This window comes from Hydra vulgaris, chromosome 03 (assembly GCF_038396675.1).
Source record: "Hydra vulgaris chromosome 03, alternate assembly HydraT2T_AEP".
NCBI lineage: Eukaryota > Metazoa > Cnidaria > Hydrozoa > Anthoathecata > Hydridae > Hydra > Hydra vulgaris.
This window is the reverse complement of record NC_088922.1, coordinates 51,803,020-51,830,670: the sequence shown is the minus strand read 5'-3', so window position 1 is coordinate 51,830,670 and position 27,651 is coordinate 51,803,020. Positions and strand designations below refer to the sequence as shown.

The window sequence follows — 27,651 nt, the reverse complement described above, 5'->3', positions numbered from 1 at the left end:
GACTTTTTATGTTCTTATGTATCTGATCGACCAATTCCAGCAAATGACAATTCCGACAAATAAACAATCCCCACATCACTGTGTATTGTATCTGAAGTTATTAGTGAAAAGAAATAGCAAATTAGCACTTCTGCCTTCCATTGGACAGCAGAAGATATAAGGCCATTTCCAAAAGCGGGTAAAAGGGTGGCAAAGAGAAAAAGTGCAAAAAGAAAATGTTCTAGGTCTCTGGTATTGACTGACACACCAACAAGAAATGAACTAGTTGAAAGTTTATCAGAATGTAAAAGAAAAAAAGAAGATAAGAAAAGGAAAAAAAGTTACCCCCTCAGACATCAACGTAATTTTGACTCAATTTAAACATCAAGCAACCTGTTGAACAAAGTTACAAATGCATTTAGAATGGTATTTTATTTTTGTTAAACATAAACAAATTTTGCGTATTGTTATGTTTTATAAGGAGTAGAATAAACAATAAAATAATGCTTAAAATTATTTGTTTCTATTTTTGTCCCATTTCACCCCAACCATTGTCCCATTTCACCCCAACAAGGGGTGACATGGGACAAACAGTGTCACTTTAAAAAACCAAGCCCTTGAACTTTGATGGTTAATTTAAATGGTTAATTTGATGGTTAAATTAATGGTTAATTTGATGGTTAATTTAAGATTTGATGGTTAAATAATGGGTTTTGCAATAATTTAACATGACAACTCATTGGACTATAGTTTTAAACCGATTTGTATGGTTTTTGTGGAAAATTTAAAGCGCAGCACGCAAGCAAATTTTTTGTCCCATCTCACCCCGTTCTCCCCTACTTTTTTTTAACTTTTTGTAACTTTTTTTCCTTTTCTTATCTTCTTTTTTTCTTTTACATTCTGATTAAATATGCGCGCGCGCGAAATTATCGGAACTGTGAAGTGGTCTATTAATAAACAGTTTATTAAAATTTTTATGAAGTGTTTTTCTGTTAATGTTTTCGACATCAAAAATATGTCATCTAGACATGTTTCAATTTTATAACGCTTTTTTAAATTTTTTCTCACAGGACCTTGATGGAAAGATCCTAATAATAATAATATATGAAATTAAGAATTTTGATTGAAAGAGAATTAATTCATATCAAAACTTTCGAAAATGACTGTCAAAAGTGCTTCTCTCAGATTGAAAATATTAACTTCTGTAAACTGCAAAAAATTTTGCATGATAACATATTTCCGCTATATTATTTAGGTTATATTCAAAGATATTATTTGAACTCAAAATTGAGAATAGCTCATAAATTTTTTTCGGAGCTACTTTTATTTTGACGTTTTATTATGATTTTGTTAAATATTTGGCGAATTATGTAGCAAGCATCAAACCATGCAGCAAAATAAGGTTTTGATATTTTTGTACTTACATATTTTGCGGATTTTGCGGTTATATATTGCGGATATATTTGCGGTTTTAAAATTTTTAAGGTGCAGATGGATACGTGTTTCCATAATTAGCGCGTGTATACGCGTTATAAAGAGGTTAAGTAATTTGTAAACGATGGGCTTAAAACTTCATTTCAGGCTTAAAAAAACATTTATAAATATTAAAATAATTTATGTAAATTGTCAAAAAAAATAATATTTTTCTAAATTAAATAAAAATTTAAAATCACACAACATTTTTGGTTTTCGGCATAATTTTCAAACGAAATTTTGCTTCTATAAAAAGTACTGAAACAAAAATTTCGGTATCGGTTCAAATTGAAATTTCGGCTGAAATCGATAATAAAACAGAATATCGGTCGATCACTACACATGAATATGTTAAATGGCAAAATTTCGTTAATCATTGTCCTTTATAATCCATTATAAACTAGTCCCAATGTTTGTTTAACATTGGCACTTTTTTTTAATGCTGTCTGATCTTCAGATAAAAAAACAGAAAATCTAAGAAAAATAAAATGATGAAAATGCCAATGTAAAACAAACATTTGGAGTAAATAAACAACAGTTAGTAGAGTGTTTCAATGATTAGCGAAATTTCAGTTTATTATCGATTGCATAACAATTTAACGTCTACAGTTTTCTCTCAGTTCAGATTCTAATTTATTCTCAATTCTTAAGTTCAGATGCTGAACTTCGAATAAACTGAAGACGTTAAGACTGAATTGTTAAGTTATGGATAATAAACTGAAGACGTTACAAGTTATCGTAATTAAATTTCAAAAAGCACTACAAGTATTGTAAAACCCTTGCTCATTTTCAAGATTTCCGCCGTAATTTATGATAAGAATCAACAGTCTTATTTTCTGTATAATACTTTTACGACGTTTGTAGATTTCTATTGTACTATAATAAATTTATAAACCATTTTATTATAATATATGACAAATTTGTATTGACCGGGTTGACAATACCGGAGGGGCCATGAGGCACAGGCCGCCTACTTGTTACTAAAAGACATTTTTTATATATATATATATATTATAGAAAATTTGTCTGGATATAATTTGTATGCTTCAGAAATTCGGTTAACAGATATGGTTTTTAAATATTCTTCTTCAATCGTTTTTACTAAAGAAATTAGTTCATGTTATAAATACTTTGCATTTAAAGAAAATTTTAGATAATTTGTGATTAGATTAATAATTCTATAAATCAAAAATCAACCAGTAGATGAAAAACAATCTATTTGCTAAACAAAATAACTAATCTAACTGAAACAATTATCTGTCTAAAATCTTATAACCTGTCAATCTGCTTAGTTTAAACGAGCGGAAATATACATAAAAAAAGATTTATCTTAGACAACTTTGTATTGAAAAACTGACAAGCTTAAGAAAACTTATCTTGTATTAAAGTAAACGCACTTAATATCAACCTCGTTATTGTTAACATTCAGTTTGTATTTTTTTCTCGTTATAATTAAAAAGAAACGCATCGCAAGTAAGATATTTTGTTTACTTATTAAGTACTTTAAATTAGTTTTTACTTTAAATAGAAATTCCAATCAATAACAAAATTTAATTACGAGTGGATAATTGAATCGCTTAAAGTACCTTTTTTTTTAATAACAAGCACTGGGAAAAAAATAGCCAGCTGTGACTGCGAGAAAATATATTTTAATATAAAAAGCGCTCTATAACAGATAAGGAATTTATACTTTACAAAATTAAAGCTCACACATTTCTTTTATAATGGATAAAATTGTAGCTCGAAGAGTTCATGTTTTATTTACAAGGTCAAATCGTACAGATCTTGATGGCGATAATAGCTCAATGGGTTTCCAGACAAAATTATTCATTAAGTTACTTAATCACCAGACAATCACGCGCCAGATTAAATTAATCAACAGCGACAAAACGCGATTTTTAAAATAGGATTATAAAAAAATCAATGGGCAATATAATGAAAAAGTCATTGTGTCTTGATACAATTTGACCAGCAAAAGATATACAAGGTGTCCTTTTTTTTCTTTGTTTACACAGTATCTATGATATAGCCAAAAAATTGTTTACATTTATCGTAGCTTATAAAATATTGGCTGAAAAATGTCAACAAAACAACATCAGGTGCACATTTAAAAATCATATATATATATATATATATATATATATATATATATATATATATATATATATATATATATATATATATATATATATATATATATATATATATATATATATAAATTTAACTGAATGCATCTATTTCATAAGATTCACACTGTAGCGCCCGGTAAAAGCAAAATAAAATATTACAAATATTAGTATTAAAAGAACTACAGTGGAGTCAAAAGTCATAGATTCTGGTTTTTGAATGAATCAAATAAACAAAAACATTAAGACAACAAGAAACTTATAAATTAATAGAAAAAAGAAAAGCAAAAAATGCAGCAAACAGAAAATGAACTTTAAAAAGAATCATTAAAATATTAATTAGCATAACATAAGCTTCTTGTTTTTTATAACAAAAGAAAGGGACTTGTCCCAAATATAAACTATATAAATATTTACAAAATCTGTTCCATCAGGCAATAAATTCTGTAGAGTAAACAATATAATAACAAAAACAAAAAAAAACATGTTTGATAGATTAGCATGATTTCAAGATGAAGTTCAAAGATTGTTGATTGGTAGAGGATTGCAAATAGCTCAACTTGCTTAATTCCTTGTCTTGTTTTTTTTGTTGTTCTTTTAAATGAATTTTCATGTGACGCCGTCTTTCATCTGAACGTGCAAATCGACGACCACATATATCACATGCAAATGGCTTTTCACCTGAAATAAAATCAAAACAAACCACATAACAATCTTTAAAAATGTTATTTAAAGAATTTAAGTCTTCTTATCTTTATCTATATAATGAAAAAACACATTTGAAAAAATCATCTTTAAAAAACATTTTCAGGTTCCACACAGCTTTTAACAATTTAACAAATGTCGACCTCCAAAAGAGCAAAATTAAATGAAAATTTCAATAATAATAATTTTTAAATAACAAAGACAGAAAAAAACAAGTATTTAAAAAAAAAAAAACTCTGAAAAGTGTTTCTTTGTTGAAAAAAATGAATTATGCAGTAATAAACCTACAATTTTTTGATAAAATGATTATTTTTAAATTTTAATGTAGTCCCTTGAGACCTAAAGTTGACATTTAAAGAATTATTTGTGTTTTAAAAATAGAGATTGTTAATTGGGCCACCCAGGAACAATTAAATAACATTAAATTTAATATCATTTCATTATATGCATATAAGTTATATATGCATTATATAGCATGTAAGTCTTATTTTAAAAAATAGTTTTAACTTCCACTATTAATAGAGAAAAAGTTTGTATACAATTCAAATTGAAAAAAGCAAAGAAAGCTATACAATTTTAATTAACAATTATATGTTAAATTAATGTATTCAAAAAGAAAGGTCATTACTTCAAACACCTGCTGTAAAAAAAGTAATTCTTTTTGACTTTATATCAAATTAACATTCATGTAAGTTCAGTGTAAACATTCAAGAATAATCAAGCAATCGCTTACATTAAGTAAACCAGAAAATATATCCAGCTAGCATAAATAGACTTATTAAGTTACACACAAAATCTTTTTAATAATTATTTACATAATTTGGTAATTTCTGATAACCAGTATATAAAAAAATTTTATTATCTTTTTTACTTGTTAAAAATAAGTTAAGTAAATAATCATATGAAGATCAGGTTTAGAACCATGAACGTGGTATAAATTAGGGTCAGCTTACCCTAATCCATACCACAACCCTAACCTTGACAATAATTTATTCCAAATGCACTAACATTTATTCCAAATGCACTAACCCAGTTTCAGACCTATTTGTGATAAATGCAAAAAATGAATTAAATAATTTAATTTTTTGCTGCTTAACTGAAAGATTACCTAATTTATTTATTAGTAAAATTAAAACATACACACACAAAAATTAATACACAATTTGCATTTTAGTTTAAAGCATTGGATTTACCATTGATTTTCACTCACAAATGTATTCAAAAATTTCATAAAATTTGCAACAAAAATATTACCAGTATGTGTTCTGATGTGTGTTGTTAGGTGATCTGATCGAGAGAAATTTCTCATGCATATTCGACACTGAAATGGTTTTTGTCCAGTGTGAGTTCTCATATGTCTTGTTAACTCATCTGATCTTGAAAATCTTCGTGGACAATTATCAACTGGGCAGGCATAAGGACGCTGATTTAAAGGTATTTTTGTTGATTTTAATGGTTCAAAACACCTTTCTTTTACTATATTAAAATCTGATTGACAATTCATAGAATTAACAAGAGCAGATGTATTTGGAATGTCTATAGGATGAGATATTTGCTTTGGTGGATTTTGAAAAGCTGAAGTTTGATTTGTTTTAAAATATTTTATATTATCTTGTTCAGTTTGAGACATTTTGCTAAATAAAGACATATAATTTTGATCAGCTTGTTCTTGTTGCTTTGCCAAAAACTGCAAGCGAATTTTTTCAATAAGATATTTTTGTTTATCAAGACAACTTTGCATGTTGTCATATAAAACACATTGCCCAAACGAACTCTGTTTTAACTGATCCACATTTTGAGGATGGTGTTGGAATTCTATCCCATGAGACATACACCACTGTTCTTGCTTTTGTATATTCTGCTGTTGAGTCCACCAGTTTGAAGTTTGGTCCCTACTGTAATGGTTAAAGTTAGTTGGCGAAGAAGATTGGCATGACAGAGGTGAAGGAGAACGATAAGGAGATCCAACTGAGCTGCTATATGAAGATTCAGCAGAGCTGCAAAAAGAAGAACCATCTGATGTATAACTGGGAGGAGTAGGTGGATTATAAGCAGGTGAAGGGTAATCATAAGAACTTGATTGACAAGAAAATGAAGAAGGGCTGGGGACTTGATCTTGGAAAATATCATGCTCATGTTTATTATTTGATTTTGATATATCCATGCTTGAGTTAAGACTCATGTAAGATTCATAGTCATCTAAAAAAGGTTTTACATAACTTGAATAAAAACATAATTTGGATCTTTACAACTACAACTTTAACTATGATAATTTTAAAAGTCCGAACGTTAATTTTAACTATTTTTAACAAATATAACTTTAACTGCACTATTATTGAAAAAAATCAAATCCTTAAGCATTATCACTAACGTGAAAGAATGAACCTGAGTAAAACTACAGTTTTTAAACAGGTTTTTATACTTACTAAACTCATCTGATAAGTCTAACTCTTTTAAGTTATCAACATTAGGCACTGCTTGAGAATTTAAATCTTCTAGATATATAGATGACTGGTGGCATGATGGGACAGATGAGGAATGAAGCAAGCTGCTTGAGTTATCGTAACCAAGAATTTGGTTAACTGCAGCTGATTGAAAATAGATTTCAAAATTTGAGGCTTCCATGATAATTCTTTATTATAACTTACTGACCAGCAGTGTTATTTGCGGTATCGACCAGCGATCCGACTTAATACTTTCTTTCTAGTTTTTACGTACTAACAACGAGCCAGCGTTGATTATTCTGAAGTTAACAAACTCAGGGCGATAACATATCTTTCAAGAAATCACGTGTGGGGAAGTGCATAGCATATTAAGTAAACCAATAAAATTTCAACATTACTATTCCGACAAAGAAAACTTTTTACCTATCAATCAAAAGGATTAATTGTTTAATTAATAAACACTAAAAGATGACGGAGAACATTTCATATTGGAATTTACAATTGAGAGAATACTTGTGTAGTTATTTATAACTTTTATTAAGTTTGAGTATACTTTTAAATATCAAACTTATCTTTATAAAAAATAGATTTATCTCGAATCCAAGTAATTAAGCAATGGTATCGTTTTTTTGTTTGATTATCGAGAGAAAAAAAAGTTTTAATCGAATACTGTAATTCTTTGATGTGATAAAAGGCCACTAATAATATATTTTAACAGCCGCTTGTGCAAATAGTTTTAGGAATTTATTTTAAGTTGACAAAGCTTTTTTTTTGCTTTTTTTATTAAAGCACTTTAAATGTTGCATAGTGTTATATACTTTAAACAATAAAAGTTGAAAACACTTTTATGTTACTTAAAAGTCAATAGATGCGTAAAAATGCAAAATATCTGCAATTGCGTCTTTTTGCGACTTGGACGCAGTACGGTTGTTTTTTTATAACTTATTAAAATGAATTTTATCGCGAAAACTCTAATTCATAAAATTGATTTAAATAAATATTCATTTTTAAACATTTTTCAATAAAGGACCATTACAGAATGAAAAACATTCTTTAAAAATACATCTTTTGAAAATCACAATGCCATTAAATATTAAAATGTCATTAAATATTCTTAAAATGTCATTGGAGTTGTGTCATTTTCTATATATAAATAATGACAATGTTTTTTTTTTTTCATTTAATTAAAAAAATCGTTTTAATGTTTTTTAATTCTAGACTGTTTTTTGTGGTTTTATATTTTTTCAAATTCTATTCAACGAACTAATTATTTTATAGCTGTTTTCAAAAATTTAAAGTCGTCTATAAAAGTTCCAAACATTTTCAAACAATAATTGAACGTTAAAAAAATGTTTAAAAAGCACTAAAACAATTGTAAAAGTTTGATATAAAGAAACAGGTACAATTATTTATGTTATAGTCTATGTATAATAGTATATGTGCAGCGGCGGTTTTAAGCACAGGCAAAGCAGGCATTTGCCGGTGGCCTCGCGCTCAGGTGGCCTCGCATTTTTTTTTCTTAGTACAAGTAATATAAAAAAATTTTCTTAGTACAATTAATATAAACAACAAAAGTCATTTATTAAAATTCAATATAATGTATGCGTACAGCATTTTTATAAACAGTATTTTTATAAAATATTCAACTTTACATATTACTATTATTATGTATTATTACTATTATTATGTATTATTATGTATTATTACTATTATTATGTATGTAGCAATTTTTTTTTGCGTTATACATAATGCCTGGCAACCATATGAAAGAGTATGCGGTTTCTAGTCTCATATACATTGACAATGACTGTGACAAATATATCCCTGCCCCTACACATCTCAAAGGCTTTTTCTGTTTTTCCATCCTCCTAACTGAATGACTTTTTGTTTGTTTGTTTATTTATTTTATATAATATAACATTTTTACTGTTGCTCAAGACATAATCTGAGCAGTGATGGGGTGTTATGCTGGTTCCGGGTATTTGTTGTAGCGGTTTCTCTTTGAGCCATAGATCAGTGTTTATTCCATGTATAGGTGTTTTATCCATTGTGGATTCGATGAAGTATGGCTACATTTGCTAACAGTTATTGACAATAGTCCCATAAGCGGGGCTGCCCCCTCCCTGGGAATATTCTTGGTGAGTTGGTGAATTCTAAAGTTAGAGACTCTCCTTGCATTGCTGTTAAAGCCATCTTGGGTTCTTTGATTTACGACTGGCACTTCCCTTATTATTGTTGTGGCTTTTATATTCACTCCTTACGCTGGCTTTTGATTAGACTCGACGTTACAGAACTTACAACAAAGACTGATTTTTCTTTTACTAATTTATCACATTTACATACTATTTTTATTATTTTACATTAATGTTTTCATGAGGACGCTTGTTCCTTCCTTCTGACTTTGAGTCTTTATGCATTTTATGAGTTGAGTTCTTTATGTACATTTTAATATACAAAATCCTGGTACGTTTTTGGTTTTATATTGAAAATTAAATATTATTTGTGGTTTCTGTAGTATTATATTTGTTTGACGTCGCTATGCCATTTTTGTTTTTGTGAGCACTTTAATGTCTTCATTAACAATCTTTTTATTTTTCCCGACAACAATTTTGTTTTTTCTTTCTCGTTTGTTATAGTTTGTTATATTGCTATAGCTATAGTATGATTGTTGTTGGTATAAAAAATGTTGTGTTATGATTGTGTGCGAGTTATAATTTTTTGGTATAATGTAAGTAATGAATGATGTAAAAAACCAAATTAAAAACTCATAAAAATTTTCAAATTAAAACTCATAAAAAACTATTTACGTTCCACTATGGGTAAAGACCGCTTATCTGCATTAGCTTTAATTTCCATTGAAAATAAAAAAAGTCGGTCCTTGGACTGTTCTGATTTAATTGATGAGTTTGCGTCTTTAAAAGTTAGAAAGGTTAAGTTCTAAGTCAATGTAATCGATCCTCCTAAAGTCTGCGAAAAAAATAAATGGTATCGCATTTTGAGTAGTCTTATTAGTGCATCTTCATCCAAAATAAAAAAAATACTTAATGTACATTTAAAACCTATGTGCGTTTTTTGCTTCGTTACGTTCTAATAAATATCCAAAACACAATAGAACACAAGAATTAAAAACTCAACTAATATAATAGAAAACTTGCCTATGGCCTCGCATATGGTAAATCCGCCACTGTATATGTGTATTACTTAAAAAATTAGTATACACTAGGTTATATTAGGGTTAACTATCGATTACATGACCGTAGTCGTTTATTCAACCAGAAAGGTTTCATAACATTTTAACTGATGAGATGCCCAGATTAAAATTATTTTATATTGATTTTTACCAACTTTAATGCTAAAACTTGACAAAATACCTCACTTCAAACAAAAACTGTAAAAATGTCTTTTTATGGCTTAAAAAATGTAATTTTTGGTCGTAAACAAGTCAAATTAATTTTTTTAATTACAATTGCTACGTTTAAAAAAAACGATGGGCTTTGTACGTCATTTCTTCTTTGCAGGATAATTCTTAAAATATACGAGTACAAGACGTAAATAATCATGAAATTGCTTTAGGAATACCAAGTTTAGTTGGTTACTGGAGTAAAAAAAACTTTACATTTGGATTGGTTACTAGAGTAGGCACAGTGTGTTTAACATTCAAAATTTCCCTTAAAAAACATTACATTTTTTAGCATAAAAAAAAGCTTTCTACGCGAATTATGATTTTTTTCAACCACTAGTAATAGCTACGCATTCAACTTCAATTATTGAAAAACCGGTATGGAAATAAGCTAGATAAGCTAAACCGAATTTAGAATTGTCGAGAAATACGAATTGCTGCTGATAAAGTTACATTTACGAAGACTTTGACCGATATAAATTGTCTAAGACAACAATCTGTATTTACTTTTTGATACTTAATTGGATAAATGCCCGAGCCACAAAAACTATATATCGTTTTTCAGGTTTAATGATACAAATCATAAAACCTGAAAATTCATTGACAGAACAGCCGGTAACAGTGATTTTTTTTTTTTTTTACAGAATCGACAAAATAAACATTAGAATGGCTTTGCCTTTTTAGCAAATACTTTTTTACTCTTAGATTTAGTTCAAAACATGTCAAGGACGTTTTTGTTAACACGCTTATATTCTAACATATGTTAACATATATATTACCAAAAAGTGTAAACTCAGAAATATAGGGTGCTGATTTTTTGTCATACCTGCAAATTGCTTGCCAAATCAAAGCTTTTTTAGCAAGCTTATTATTTTTTGTGTATTAAAATTTCTTATCTGCTTGTCCTCTATATTTGGAATTCTAATAGACAGCACCAAGAGTTTGCCGATGATCATACTTCATGTAGATTTAGTTTAAAACACTTTGTCTGCTGACATGCTCCGAATATTCTCTATTCATTAAATGAAATTATAGATTTTTCTTTTACAAACAGTGGCTGCTGCTCTACTCAAAGATTCTGGCGCTGTCTTTTAATGCTAAGTTGCTGTTTTGCTTTAACATATTTTTAATTCAGATTGCACTTTCCAGCAAACATTTTTGTAATTGATTTGCAATAACCTATTTAAGTATATTGAAATTCCGCTCTAGAATGTTTGCTGGGTAGAACAGCGGTAAAACACAGATTTTTTTTTTCCTCGAGAACTTAGTAAGTTTTAAGAAATAAATTACCTAGCCGCCACATCTAGTTTCGCTTTCAAAATTAAAACCTGAATACCAAAAATAGGTTTTCAGTTTCGTAAAATTAACTATCACTATTTACCGAAACACCAATTATGGTATTAAAACTTAGTATTTTCAGTAGAAAGAAATGTGAAACTAGTAATAAAAGCATGCGATATTTAAATTTGACTTTGAAACCTCATTAAACACGTATTAAAAGTGAGTAAAACTGCCCGTGAAATTAACTTGTTTTTGGTTTACGCCTGGATCGTGACGAACGTGCGTTTATACGGCTTTTAATTCCGAAAGTGAATCTAAACACGGTGCATAGGAACATACTCTAAGACCTTGCAACACATCGCTATTTTTTTAAATTACCATTAGAAAACATTTCCTCATTCAAAAAATGTAAACGACAACTTTTTTTAGCGGGGGCCTGGGGATAAATAACTTTTAAATTTGATAAAAAATAATTTATAATCTTAGAAACTAAATTAATTTATTTTAAAGTAAATAATCTTAGTAATTAAATTACTAAGATTATAAATTATTTTTTATCAAATTTAAAATTTTTTATCATACCAAAGACTCCACCTTTCATGTCGATAAATTCGATAACATGTTGCTCAACTATGTGTACCTTCAAAGGAATTGTAGTCCTTTTATTTCTATAGCTCGTAGAGAACTCCTCTAAACCTTTAACATATGCGGAGCCTAACGATTTTCCAAAACAACCATGGACTATTTTTCTACCTCTCTAATCTCTACCTTAATAAAAAAAACCTTAATATACTTGGCAGCGGAAACTCTAAGACTAGACTCTTGAAAAAACAGTTCAAAGCTGTGCAAGGAGTTATTATGCGATTGTTAACAATTAGCAACTGCTAGCTTTTACTAATTGTTAATAATCAAAGGTTGCTTTGCTTTGTTTTTATTTAAATAAAAATGTAAATAGAAAGTAATGAAAATTACTTATTCGTCTGTAAGTTTTAATATTAAACAAACATTTTTAAAAACTTTAAAAAAAACATTGATAAATCTATCACAAACATTTCTGAAAATCTAAATACAGGGGCATAAGCATGATTTCGTGGTGTTCGAAACGATCCCCCGAATCCAGCGTATGGTTCCTAAAAACACTTTTCAATTTGTTGCTTGTTTTATATTAAACTAAATCAAAATTCATCGACAGATTTCAAATTATATCAAAAAAAATATTTCCGTTTAAAAGTTGAGACCATTTAAAGTTATTTCAGGGGGTTATTTTAAGCTTTGCATGGTTATAAACCTTAAACGAAAAGAAACTTGATGAAACTTGAAATCTGTCGATGAATTTTGATCTAGTTTATGATAGAATAAAAAAGACTTTTTACGATTAATGGAGAAGTATTTCCACGGAAGGGGGCAGTTAGGGGTCGGGGCGGGGTTGATTTAGCTCCAGTTACCCTAATTTTTTGCAAGTCATCTCCATTCGACACCAATATCAACATACAATTTGAGTATGCGCAATGCCTCTTATTGAACAACAAAATTTGATTTCTTCCAAGAAGAAATCAAATTTTGTTGTTCAATAAGAGGCAAAAATTGATTTCTTCCAAGGCCCCCACTAAAAAAAGTTGTCGTTTACATTTTTTGAATGAGGAAATGTTTTCTAATGATAATTGAAAAAAAAATTTATGGGGATGTGTTGCAAGGTCTTAGAGAATGTTCCTATGTAAATGTGTGTAATGTGCCAGCCGGGTATGTGGTAGAGAAATGGATTACTTACAAAGAGCTACAAAATAAAATTTTGTTATGTGTTTAAAAAAACTATAGACAGTTTTTGCTTTATCGATATATTGATAACAAAAAATTTTATAAATGATATTAGTTATAAAATTTATGATAACGAATTAAATCGATTATAAAATTTATGATAACGAATTAAAAACGATTTAATACGCTATCATAAAAATGTTTTTTTGCAGTTAATTAGGTTTTCAAAAAAGTTACGTAGATTAGGTTTTCAAAAAAAAAATTTTTTGAAAAATGGTTTTTAGAAAGTAAGTTTAGAAATAACAGATTTATGTAAACAATTTTTTTTTTATTCAAATTTGATTTTTAGCTTTGTTTTTTATGTTAATATGTGATTTTTATTGCAATTTTTATGTCACTAAAAAAATTTTTTTTTTTTAAGGAGACAGCAACAAAGTTAGACCATGTTGTCTCAAACATTGTTGATAGTAAGTTGTTTAAATAAAGATCTATTTTCTGTCTAATCTATATAAGATTTAATAAGTTTATTTTTTCAAAAACTTAAAACTCTTTGCTTGTTTTTTAGAATATCGTAAAACTTTATACTACTTTATAATAGATGTAGGTTTTGAACTTATTGTCATTTAGACAGCAGTACTCATGTTTACGAGTGTTATGAGTCATAATACGATAGTTTAATCGAATTTATTTTAATCGATGTAAATAGTTTAGTCGACTAATTTTAGTTAAACTAAAGTTAGTTAAACTAAAGTCGACTAAACTATTAGTTACGGTTTTTTTAATTAACTTTGTAACTAATTCTAGTTTCGATCATAACTTATGATCGAAACTAAAATTAGTTACAAAGTTAATTAAAAAAACCGTAACTAATAGTTTAGTCGACTTGAATTTAACTAACTTTAGTTTAACTAAAATTAGTCAACTAAACTATTTACTTCGATTAAAATTAGTCGACTAAACTATTTACTTCGATTAAAATTAGTCGACTAAACTATTTACTTCGATTAAAATTAGTCGACTAACTTTTAGTTGGACACACATTTGTCGACTAACTTTTAGGTTTGATAAATATTTGTCAAATAACTTTATGACTATACTGAAGCTGATTTGACTAAATAAAAAGAAGGCCGACTACATTTTAGGTGACTTAAATTTTTGACTTAAATTCTTGACTTAAATTAGCTATATTTTTAAATTTTTTAAAAGTTTTTATTCGCCTAATGCTTATGCTAATAGATCAGTAAAGTCACATCCGCTGAAGTTACATCCACTAAAGTCACATCCACTGAGGATCTAGATCCATTGATAAGCTGAGATAATTACAAAAAAAATGTACATACAAAATTTAAGACACTAAAAACCCCAGCAAGTATTATATAGCGGAATTTCAACTAACTTTAGTCGAACTAAAAAAATATAGTCGACTCATTTTAGCTAAACTAAAATTAACCTTAGCTTCTATTCCTAATGTTTGTGTCATAAAAGTCATAAAATATCTAAAGGATTTTTATGACTTTTATTTTAAAAACTTTAATCTTGGATATTTTATTAAAATATCTAAGAATAAAGTTTTTAAAATTAGCTCACCACACAACAACAAAAACGCAATAAGAAACCTTTAACAAGCGTTAACTCCAACAAGATTAATGAATTACAAGACCACATTTAAATCAGAATTTTTTTACAAAAAAACTATTTCAATAAAGTTTAAATTTAATTTTCAGTATTTTTTTAGTTTGAATTTATAAACATCTATAACAATTTATATATAATTTATGTGTTTATTTATGTATAACTTATGCTGCACGTTCTACGACTGCAAGACCACCGCCTAGTTATCTCGCACGATTTCAACCACAACGGCTAGTATTTGTTTTTGGTTAGTTTTAGCAGAATGTTATTTTTTACCTTCTTTAAAATTATTTCATCGTCTCCATATTAAAGACAAAGTTTATCGATAGCAAATCCACAATGACTAGCTTAGAGTTACCTTAAACCATTTCCGCTTAATCTGTTTCGTAAGATTCTCAAACAACGCTCTGGACTAGTTATAAAAAGGTGAGATCATGGGTATGCAGAATCAGCCAAAATAGATAGATATTCTCTATTTTTAAGTGTAGTTTAAAGGCATTTTGTTATAATTATAAACACTTTAGATTTATACCTTTTTTATATTTTCCAGCATAATTTTCAACCGATTATTACTGTTATTATAATTATTTCTATAAATTTTTGTTCTTTAATACTATTTCTATTTTAACTATTAATGAGATTGTTGATAATATTTTTTGTTATTAATAATCTGTGTTATAATTAATACTATTTAATTGAAGAAGGTGGAAGAATTGAGAAAGTTAAAGAATCAAACAAGCTGAGACTTTTTACTTTTTCCATTATTAAAAAAAATATTGAGAACAAATTTTGAGCTAATTTAAAACTTTTCATCATTATCCATCGTTCTGCAAAGTTACCAAAACCATTTGAATTAGTTTTAGTTTTTTGACCTTTTAGTTTTACTAAATTTGGACCTTTTAGTTTTACTAAATATTATTGGTGTTAACTTAATGGATTATTTAATACTAATGTATTTAATTTAAAGCTTTTAAGTTTCTAATAATGTAGCTAAATCAAAGTTTGTTTCCTTACAAAAATATTGCGCTATTAGACTATTGGGAGTCAAATTTGTATATGAAAATAATAGTTTATATTGTGATCGAAATTTGGAATCAAACAAATGTTGCATGCACTGTTGGATCAAACAAATAATGCATGCACTGTTGGATAAGAAACCAATAATTGTTCGTGTTGATTCTTTTTTATCTCGAATTTGTTTTACTTATATCAGATAAAGGACTGCTATTGCTTTTAATGTATATTAGTTACTTAAATATAGCAGTAAACTTATTGAAATTTTATTTTATATACAAATATTATTTTTATTTACATAAAGATTTTTAAAAAACTTTTAGATAACGAACCTTTATGTGCATTTATTTGAACAATTTATGTAGTTATCCCAGTAGGCACTTTTAGACGTTTTTATTACGTTTAAACCTAATAAAAACGTTTTAAAAACGTCTAAAAAACGTTTAAAAAACGCACCTCTTCCACTGGGATTTAAATAATTGTCAACTACATGGCTTACTGTGTCAATACATGAGCAAGTAAAAGTTATACAAAACCAAAAAAGCTAAACAAGAAACATTAAACAAGCTTGTAAAATATTATTTGTAGTGTTTGTGTGAGCTTATAAAAGAGTGTTTGTGTGAGCTAACAAAGCTGGGTTTGTGTGCCCCTTCTGCGTGTAATTATAGACTTAATTGCGTATATAATTGACTAACGCCGTTTATGTTTAAGTTTAAAACAAAGGATTGTCTCTTAAATTATTTCTATTTTAACACGTATACTAAACATACTTTAGAGAAAATAACTTGAAGTTAGCTTCATACACAAATTAATATCGCAAATCTTCTTTATGGATACTGTTTATGGAAAGGAAACAGCTAAACAAAAAGATATCACATATGGTTCTTAAATTTAATATAGATGTTACCTCCTTAACATTATTTTTTAATTTTCTTTTAGTATTTTTTATTTACCTCTTAACTTTTTATCAATTCTATTATTTTTTATTTTATAAATATATATATAACAAATTACGGTTTTGTAAATTACGTTTAAATGGGGTTTGGTGATAAGACAAACTGATGTCTTCTTTTTGCTCTATTTAATAAGTTTATTTAGGTTCTATGTAAATTGTAAATATTTAATGTAAATGTTATTAAAAATATATATATATATATGTTTTATTTTTAGTGTAATTAACATAAAAATTGGAAAATTTGTGAAACTATGTAATAAAACTGGAAACATTTTTTTAAACTAACATTATTTTTTTTTCAGATATTTAAATAAACTGTTTCTAAATTAAAAGTATTAGTTAAAGGTTTTTTTTGTAACTTTTGAACTTTGACCGAATGTTAAGAATTTTACTTTGACCCACTGTGCAATGCTAAGAATTTTTTTGTTGAAACTTATTCAATTAATAATGAACACCGTAAACCGGATGCTTGTGCTCGAAAAAGCATAAAACAATGTCATAAACATAAATCTGATAAAAGTCTTTTTGTTTAATAAACAGATTATCATGGTTATGAAAAGATTTTTAGAAATTAAAAAAATTAAAATTGCAAACAAATCTTAATTAAGTAGATTTGATAAAAATTTTAAAATAAGTCAATAATGTGTACTTTTATATGGTTACATAAGATTTTCTAATTTTCTACTAGATTTATGATTTAGCTCTTTGGAAGAGGAAGTTGGGACCGATGTTAAATAAAATTCTAAATGCCAAATCTAAGTGTTAAGGAATTATTTCGAAAACGCCGACCTTATAACTTCTTGAAATGACAATATCATAAAACTTGTTTAAGTTTGAGGTTTTTACTTTAACAAAAACAAACTTAAAAAGTGGGTAATTAAAAACTTTTCAAGTCGTAAACCCCTCCCCTTACCTCCCTCTTACCTCCCCTCCTCCCTTGAATTTTCAATGCAATTTTTTTTAATTTTTAGATTCTAGAAATTATTCTAAAAATATTTTCTAAGTGAAAAAAATATTTACCTTATTTATTAAGCATTAATATGTAATCCCTGATTATATATACCGATAAGTGAATTTTTACATGAAAAAGTTAAAATTTGAAAAGATAACATTTATTAAAAAAAAAATAACTATTTATCTCCACTGATAAGGTCCTGTACGTCAGGATCAAGGTCAGGATCAGAAAATGTACGTCAGGAGCAGAAAATGTCATGGGGTTCCTGAAAGCAATCGAAGAGATGACAGGGTTGCTTCTTATTAGTAAATTATGGAATTGGTTCTGCATCACATTAATTCTAGATATTTTGCATGTGTGATTGAGTCTTGCATTTCGTATGGCCTTATTTTGTGCTTCCTGAGCCTCCTCTGAATACGCTCCAATGGGAAGATCCAAACGCTCAGCAATTAAAAATCCATGTTTCAGAACCTTATGAAGTGTAGGTGGCATAATGTACCAAAGATAGGTTTCCACTATCAGCTCTGAAGTTTTATAACAGTATGCTTTACAAGCATCCAAGTTCAGGTGTAATCCACTGCAAACGGCATTCAATATGTTTCTTAGTCTTAAAATGATGTCCAAACTATCTCCTGTTATTTAAGAGAAAGATTCTGCTGCTAGAAATGCCCTCCTTGCAGTGTTTCCTATATTAGTATTTCCAAATCCCTGCTTAGGAGTATCAACCACTAAGCTTAACACCTCTCTAAACTTTCTTTTGATTTCTTTTTTTCGAGATTTTACAGATAATTTATCTTCTGGAGATCGGGACTGGTATATTTTAATATCCATTTTATATCCCAAGTGTAGAATGAATTCAAAAATTCGTATCCAACAGTGCTGTGTGGATAATCCTAAAGCTATAGCTTGCTTATTGCAAATTTTTTCTCTAATTATATCCAGCTTGTTCATTTCACTAGGCTTGGCAGAACAAACACTGTAAGATTGAGTCGAGTTTGTATCTGTTTTAGCATTCACTGCCTTGCCGTCCAACATGGTCATCTCAACTTTAATTTTATTTTTGTTTTCTAGTTAGAGAAGGGGATTTCAAGTTCAAAATCTTGAAGACTTTTTATTTGCTTCCTAACATCTAATTCTTCAGCTCTTGTTGACTCTTTTGTTTCTTTTTGGTATTGCAGGTGAAGTAGCCTGCAAAAGTGGGGGGGGGGGGGGGGGTTAAAGGCATTGGGTTTGACCATACAGTGATGACCCCTATTTCCAGTTTCAACGGAACAATTGCAGTTTGGAACAAGGATTTTTCGTTTTCAACTCCTGTTGAAAGATCTGTGTCATCAAACTTTTGGTTGTATACACTTTGAGATGGGGCTCCATCCATTCCAGCTTTCATATAGAATTTTCCAGTTGTTTTTGATCCATCTAGACACTCTTTATTAGATATGTTTGTAATTCTTGATAAAGTGTGGTTCACCATTGACTGAACATAACATTTGGCAGATGTTTCTAAAATTTCCAAATTTTCTGGATAATATTTGGATTTTGCATCAAATATTACTTTGACTGAAGGGTATATCTCTGCATTCTGTTTCAGTGAAGAGTTTCTAATAACTTGATATTGTGAATCACTTAGATCGCAAATTATCTTTAATGCAAGGGCCCTTTCTGCTTTCATCATTATTGGATTCGTTTTTGTATTTTCAATAATTTTCCTGGCTAGAGCTGGATTTTTAACAGAATGTTTAATAACTTTTGAAAAGTTGGTCTTTCCTGGGCTTGATTTAGCCTTCAACGCAGCAGCACAGGCAAGTTCTTTGATACAATGGTCACCAATCAAACTAAAAAAATATTTTATATTTTTAGAAAAATATACTCATTTAAATAAAATTAGCAACCGAAAACGTAGCATATAGATTTTAATATACCTGGATACCTTTCTCCTTTTAGCAACATCTGTATTCAAGATTCAAGAAATACGGATGAAACATTTTTCCAGGCATGATGTGAACTCCCAATTTTTTTATTTTAATACTATTGTCAAATGAGGATGTGTTACAAATTGAACCTGTCATTTCGAAAAGGGCACAAGTCCATTTATTAAAACTTTTCAAAATCAACAAAAATATGATTTTTATTAAAATAATGTCTAGGTTGCTAAAGAAATTAAACATAAAAGTAGATAAATAAAGAACGTATATAACTTATGTATTTTTTATTTTTTATAAAAAAAACATAAATCATACAGAAATTTTTTATTCAAACTTATAAACTAACTGCTAAAAGTTTTGGACATATGTCCTTTTCGAAATGACAGGTTCAATTATTACGGGTATTGGAGCTTGGGAACATGAAGAACCCAAATAACGGCCCTCTCCATCCCTTTGAGAGGGGGGACAGTATTTTAAACATAATTGTTTTCAAAACTTAAAAAAAAGTTTAATTTTATTAATAGAATTCAAATTTCATAAAAAAATCTTTTGGCGTTAAGAAGTAATGACCACGTACAGGTTACAACCTCCTCATTGTTGGGGGAAAAATATTTTACACAGATTTTTATTTTTTATAATTATGCCTAGAAATCCATTTCGGGCAATTTGGGGCAGCTGATTTTTTTTTGTGATCCATGATAACATCCCCTAGGATAAAAAAGTCATTTCAGGGTGGAACTCTGCGGAACTTTTGAAATATATTATTTTCAAAAACAATATTTATCGGAAAATTTATATTTTCACTTAACATTTTAATTACTCATTTGGCAAAAGCTATATTCAATATTTTAAGCTTTTTACATTTGAAAAAGATAAAAAGAATGCCTAAATATTTATCATAAAGCTTTATGATAAAAAAAAATAAAAAAATCATTTAAATGAGTAAAAAAAAGAAAAATTAGAAAAGTATAAAAAGTTCGTGAATTTTAGCGAACTTTTTTTACCTTCGTAGTTTGCGAACTTTTTTTACCTTGTACTAGGTAGGAAAAAATGCTTCTCTGACTAGGATAGTAGACATGAGAAAATCAAAATATATATTTTTCTTATCATTTGATATTTTTTCTAATAAGTTGTAAAAAAAAATTAATGAAAATGGCGTATTAAAAAAATTCCGTATATGGCCACTTTTTAAACTTTTCGCTTCATAGTGCGTTTCTAATTTTGGCTGGTACTTTCAACCAGTTTTAATTGACATCTACTTTTAGTGAATAATATATATATATATATATATATATATATATATATATATATATATATATATATATATATATATATATATATATATATATATATATATATATATATATATATATATATATATATATATATATATATATATATATATATATATATATATATATATATATAGAGAGAGAGAGAGAGAGAGAGAGAGAGAGAGAGAGAGAGAGAGATTTATTGAGTTTTTAATATAGATATATATATATTGAGAAAAGTAAAGACTTATAAAAATATTATTAGAACTAAAAATTTTGTGTTTCCAAAATGTTTAAACTTTCAAACAAATAGTTATTATGTTTGAGACAGTATTGTTAACTCTTATTAAATCACTTTGTTTAAAATTAATCCGTTGGCGTCTATTCATTAAAAGTTTAACAAGTTACATTTTAGATATACTTGAAAATATAACTAATTAATAGAAAAATTAATCATATTAACACTCTTCAAGAAAATAATAATAAGTTAGAAAATCCTGTTTTTGTTTTGTTTAATGTTTTGGAATTATAATAAATAAAGCAAAGCATTAAAAATTGGAGACATAATATATTGGAATAAAATATTTTAAACTATATTTCTGATTGTTTCAGATAAAAATTTGAATGTAATATTAGTTGTTTCTGACAAAACGATTAATATAAAATTGCGTTTTAGTTATTAGTTAATCTTTAAATCATATTTATAAACTTATGTATTATTCCCCGCAGACATGCTACCTTTTTTTCAACGTTGTGATTTGGTTGAAAAAGCGTTAGAAACTGTATATCATCTTTGGAACAACGTATGTAACTTAACGTTAGTTCTCCCAACTTTAAATTACCATCCAAACAATGCACGTGTGCAACGTTTGAAAAATAATGTTATTTCGCTAAACGGAACATTACCGTCGAATCAATGCGATAGCATAAAGCACTCTCAAAAAATGAAAAAGAGTGTAAAAAACACTAATGTATTTTCATTAGATTTTACACATTTACTCATGAATTTAACAATTATTGTCAAATTCATGTGTAAATAACCGAATGAAATAACGCTTTAACATAATATAACCCTTTAACATAATAATACTTAATTAAAATATATATGTTCATTATTATGACATATTTCCACCTTTTAATGCCAACAACGATATTTGGGTATTTTAGCACTCGCTAACTCAATGCGATTTGGCATTCTTTTTATTTTATAATTTAGCACAACTGTCGCGTTAAAACATTACTATAACTTGAAAATCGTGTTGCAAGTGCAGATAAAAAATGCTTGATCTTAACTTAATTTTAATAGTTTTTGCTTTTTTTTGAAGGTTCGCTCTGTTTAACGACAGTTTACATTGCAGGAAATATGAAGATTTAATTAAATCAGTCGGCATTTTAAAAAGTTTTATCATAGTTCAAAAAAATTTTATTTTTTGTCGTGATCCACTTTAAAAGCCTCACCTATTCGTAACTGCAATTAGTTTGATTCTAGTAGTGATCAAAAAAAAAATTTAATTTTTCAATTGGCGGCCAAAGCCAAAGTTATTTTAGGAAGCAAAATGTTTTGGAGTTTGACTCCCATTGGTAGGCACAAGCCAATGGTGGCCGCTTCCAAAAATAATTTTGATGCCAGGGGCTTTTATGCTGCCTTTATCAAAGTTGCGTTATATATGATTTATTGCCTAACTTTTGATTATTTGAAAAAGTTATAATTTTTTGAGTTAATGTTTTTCTAAAACTATTGGAATAAATTAGTAGTTTTATTATCCAAGCGAATGTTAAAAATTAGAAATTTCATTTCCATGTTTGAGGCGAAAAAATAATTTTGACAAAAAAAGATTGTTATAAATAATTAAGTTGTCAGTTTTTTTTTATCAAAGTTTCATAGTTTGTTGCTCCTGCGTAACGCTGAAACTTTTTTAAAAATATATCCTTCAATGGAGTAAAAGCGGGTAGAATGAAATCGAGGTTAGAATGAAATTGCGGATGGACTGTAATAGTTATGACAATGTTAATTTTTTTGCTTCTACTTATTGAATAAAGATTTTGAAAATATTTTTGATCATGTTGTGGAGAATCTTTTTCTGAATAAGATGATAAAAATTTTATTACAAAACAATTCATTTTTTTTTAGACATGGTCAAATTTTCGATAGCGTAATAATTATACTTTACTTTTTTAATAATTTACTTTTTTTAATTTGAAAAATAGGCATAAAACTCTCGGAAGTGAAGTTTGGTGATATTGAACATAAAACCTATCCTTGTATAACTTTTTAGCTCCGGTGAAGGTTTACACTACACCAGTAGCGGACCTCCCATTAGGTTAAGTAGGCTAAAGTCTAGGACCCCTAAGAGAAAAAGGGCCCCCAATGAGAATGAGTCCCAGCACCAAACTACAAACTAATGTCTGCCTGCTCTGCGCTAACGAATAAGATGATAAAAAATAATCCAAATTTACCACCACTGAAAATATTTCAGACAAAATGTACTTTGTAAACAGCTGCAAGCAGTACAATTTGATTGTAATCAAATTCTCAGCAAAGAGTGGCGAAACAAAAACGAGGCGTAAAAATTATGCTACAAGAGTTTAGTTGATTTTGTATTATTATTTTGAAATATATATTATATAAATGCAAAATACTTTTTAACGCTAAAATTAACTTTTAAGCGATTTAATCCATATTTTTGTAAACAAATTTTTTCTTGTATTTCTTTGAAATTTATTTTGAAGGTTTGGCTTATAAATTTAATTAAAATGTTCGGAAGGAAATATTTAAGTGGTAGTCAAAAACAAAAAAGAAAAGAAAAAAAAGTTGAAACGTTATAATAGTTTCCAAAACTACCCAGGTTTTTCTTATCCAACGCTGTCGAAGTAGGTGAATCATTCGAAGAAATGACATCTTCGGAAGAGGTAAATGTAACTGATGATGTAAAACTAACTGAAGAGCATACTGCTGAAGGCAATGTAGGTACCAAATGCCAAGCCAAAAATCTTGTTCAAGGCAGAGACAAGGGCTACATGCAAGAAGAGATAGAAAAAATGTCTAAAACTACTGATATTACTGATATAAGAGTAAACTATAGCCATATAGGATATTGGCCAAAATTATTTAGCTCTGAGTTTTTGCCTTGAATCAATGAATTGATATGAATCAATTTCCTTTTTTTTTGGAAAAATCTTTGTTTTTCCAAAATAAAAAGGAAATTAATTCATATTCAGAATATAAGCAAAATCACAAAGATCAAAGCAGATTTTTTTGTAACAGTTTTTTAAGTAAATTCATGAAAAAAAGTCAAACAGTTGTAAAATCCCAACATTGTTATTCTTTATGCAAAGTAGAAGCATTTTCTTTACCATGCAAATTATTTCCCCAATCAGGAAACATCGCAGCGTTTACATCTGACGGTTGTGAAGATTGGAAAAGTATAAAATAAGTCTTGCATCCCATGAAGAATCTGATGACCATAAGAAAGCTATGAAGATTTATTGAGCAGATTTAATGTCGACACAAAATATTAATCCCTTATTGCAGATTCCACCCCAGACATTGCTTATACCGATCAGCTGGTAATAATATTAAGATACTGTTATAACGGAAAATTGTTTGAAAAGTTTACAACCTACAAATTGAAAATTAAACCAGTGAGACACTATTTACAAAAGTATTTCAGTTTTTAAATAACGCAAGTCTTCCTATTAAAAATATCCGTTAGAAATCATACGATAACGCGTCAAATGTGTGTGGAAAATATACAGGCCAACAAGCAAGAATAAAAAGAATGAATGCATTAGGAGATTCTCCCCTTGTGCAGCGCATTCTTTAAGTTCGATTGAAGTAGAGGCAGTGTGCGTTGTAAGGGAAATAACAGAATATTTAGGAATTGTTTAACATATTTACACTTATTTCTCTGCATCATCACACCGCTGATTACCACACCGCTGGAAAATTTGTGTGAAAGAGCATCACTAATATTTTCACTAAAAAATTTAAGAAAACGATTTTAACGCATAAACTCGTTAAAAGTTAGTTTATGCGTTAAAATCGTTTAAACGTTTTATCAACAACTTAACGTTTAAACGTTAAGTTGTCAATACCTTTAGATATATAAAATATTTTGATAAAATTAATATAATTTGATAAATTAATATAATTTGATAAATTAATATAATTTGATAAATTAATATAATTTGATAAATTAATATAATTTGATAAATTAATATAATTTGATAAAAGTTCTGAAAAAGTAGAATGTAAATTAAAGGCAAAAAATTTATATTAAAGATTTATGAAGCGGGAAACAGCAGTTTTAACTGAAATATGGGAAATAATTTTAGAGCGATTTAATAAAGTTAACAACATTTTTCTTTGACTTTGAGAAAAAACCAGCCAAAATGAGTCAAGAAGTTGAAGAAAATTTTAGTGATATACATAAAAGAGTAAGAACAAAAATGTATTCGGATGGAGAAAAAAGAAGAGACATTTTTAATGGAAGGGATAAGTTTCGTATTGGCTAGTTTATGTATCGGTATCAGGCTATTTCAGATATTTAGAAAATTTAGCTTCTGGAGTGCTAGGCTAGGGCCGAAAAAATTCAATCACCCAAGGGCCCCAAAGAACCACAATCCACCACTGATTGTAACAAATTGCATTCATGAAAATTGATCAGTCTAAATTACAAAATGCTAGTACGTTTGAAACACTTTTATCTCAACCTGAGCTTCTGTCATCTCAACCACCAGAATCAATGCCAATAATATCACCACCAGCACCACTAGCTACACCATCTCAGCCATTGCCTTCTGAATTACACCAGCAACATCTAGTATCAGTATACATCTTATAGCACGAGCTCCATAGTCAAACTCACAGTCAACTCGCATGCAACCAACATTCAATATAACTTCGACTATTCATTAGAGAATTTAAAAAGAAGTTGAAAAACAATTGCAATCGAAACCAATCAATTGCCGCAGTTTTGCAGAAAATATTTTGCATCCAACAAGTTTACTCAAAAAAACGTGAAAATGTAGATGTGGCAAGATGCAAAAGGGAGTGTCTCAATAGATATGAAATATTCAAAAGATTCAAAGATGCTGACAGCAAAAAACAGAAAAGCAAGCTAGGAAACAGCGTAAGCTTGACTTTAATGATGAGCAGCTAATAAATCAATTAACAACAGCAACTCCAACAACAATAAATGCAGCAAACCAAGTTAAGTGTAAAAAGTACCGTGATGTTTTGACCGAAGCTCTAGCAAATCAAAATAGTGAATAGTATCAGTGTGAAAATTAAAAATGCAAACTTTGGTTTTGTCAAACATGTCTTTCAAAGTGATATATAAAAAGCAGCAAGTTTTATTGCACCAAAAGATGCAGCACAAGTGAAAACTCAACTAAACTTCCAGAACCTCCTAAAGAATCAACATCTAGAAGAAAGAAGGGGTTTGAGAATAAAAATTTATCCTCGAAAATTCGTCGTTCATACTTGTAGAATTCTGAACTACGTGACAATGAAGGAGCAAATAGATTTTTTTTTTTAACATCTTCGCTTCCAACAAGGCTGCAAGCAACTACTAATTAGTTGGAAGTTACTGGAAAAAAAAAGATGTAGATTGTAGAGCAAGCTAACGATTGACAGACGACTTAAAGGATTGCAAATAATATGAATCAGGAAAGCAAGGTGAAGGAAGCGAATTCCAAAGAACTGATGTTCGAGGAAAAAAACTAGACAAATAAGAGTTTTTGGAGTACTTAGGAACAGTCACAGAAAAAAGATGACACTTAATTGAATGACAAGTAACACGAGAATGAATTTTAGTAGATGGCACAAGAGACGCTTGCTCTTTAGAGCAGTGCCCACTCTAGTATTTGTAGAAAAGAGAAAGAGAAGCAGCATTACGACGATGTGATAATGGTTGGAGGTTGGCTGCAAGAGCAGGTCCAACTATGTTTACAATGCGTTTTTGCACCTTGTCTAAAAGAGAAAGCACATCATAAGAAGATACGCCCCAGATATGGCAACAGTATTCTATACAAGGCCGGATTTGAGATTTACAGAGATAGAGAATAGAATCCAAAGTAAGAAAGTGTCAAGCTCGATAAAGAGATGCAACTTTAGCAGATGCTAATTTTGCAACGGATTTGATATATGGTTTCCAAGAAAGATCAGAAGTAAGGGTGATTTAAAAGTGAAGGGTGATCAGAAGTAAGGGTTTATCTGAATTAAAGTTCACCAGCCACTGTGAGCCCCATGCTGTAGCAGAAGTGAGATCCTTTTCAAGCTCAAAAGTCCCCTCCAAGCAATCAGAGGGTGTTGGTTTCTTATCACGACAAGAATAAATGGTAGTATCATCAGCAAACAATGCCACCTTAGATGTGAGAATATCTGGAAGATCGTTAATGTAAATTAAAAAGAGTATAGGGCTAAGGATAGAACTTTGAGGAACCCCTGAGGTTACAGAATAAGAAGAAGAGTGCTATCCATCGAGGACAAATTTTATACTACGATTGGAAAGGAAAGATTTAATATTCTTAAAGATGTTGCCAGATACACCATAAGAAGAAAGCTTATGGAGAAGACCAGCATGAAAGATACAAGACCAGATACAATACATCACGTTTTTGTGTGCAAAAAGTAAAGAATTTTTGCAAAATTTACCCTTATCGCATGATAAAATATCCAAACCGTACCGAAAAGCAGCAAAAATGTATCATGCGAAAAAAACGCGAGCGAGAA

The 27,651-nt window shown here is 28.7% G+C and overlaps 1 protein-coding gene and 1 long non-coding RNA gene across 2 annotated transcripts; one reads left to right on the top strand and one right to left on the bottom strand.

Moving 5' to 3' along the window:
* Positions 1-3,385: 3,385 nt before the first annotated feature.
* LOC100214436 (early growth response protein 1-B) lies at positions 3,386-7,039 on the bottom strand. The gene is made up of 3 exons (XM_065793613.1): positions 6,710-7,039; positions 5,538-6,482; positions 3,386-4,259 (listed from the first exon to the last, which is right to left on the bottom strand). Exons 1-3 carry the CDS (start codon positions 6,906-6,908, stop codon positions 4,075-4,077), a joined length of 1,329 nt encoding a protein of 442 aa, XP_065649685.1. The 5' UTR covers positions 6,909-7,039; the 3' UTR covers positions 3,386-4,074.
* A 916-nt stretch (positions 7,040-7,955) lies between these two features.
* LOC136077767 (uncharacterized) lies at positions 7,956-16,993 on the top strand. The gene is made up of 3 exons (XR_010637262.1): positions 7,956-8,126; positions 13,585-13,630; positions 16,585-16,993. It is a non-coding gene; the product is annotated as an uncharacterized LOC136077767 (long non-coding RNA).
* Positions 16,994-27,651: the final 10,658 nt, after the last annotated feature.

Excerpts from the sequence above, each read along its gene's own strand:
- LOC100214436 (XM_065793613.1), bottom strand. The coding sequence starts at position 6,908 with ATGGAAGCCTCAAATTTTGAAATCTATTTTCAATCAGCTGCAGTTAAC. Across the intron at positions 6,483-6,709 it reads AGACTTATCAGATGAGTTTA|ATGACTATGAATCTTACATG; the intron begins GTAAGTATAAAA and ends AACCTTTTTTAG. Across the intron at positions 4,260-5,537 it reads ACACATCAGAACACATACTG|GTGAAAAGCCATTTGCATGT; the intron begins GTAATATTTTTG and ends ATTTTATTTCAG.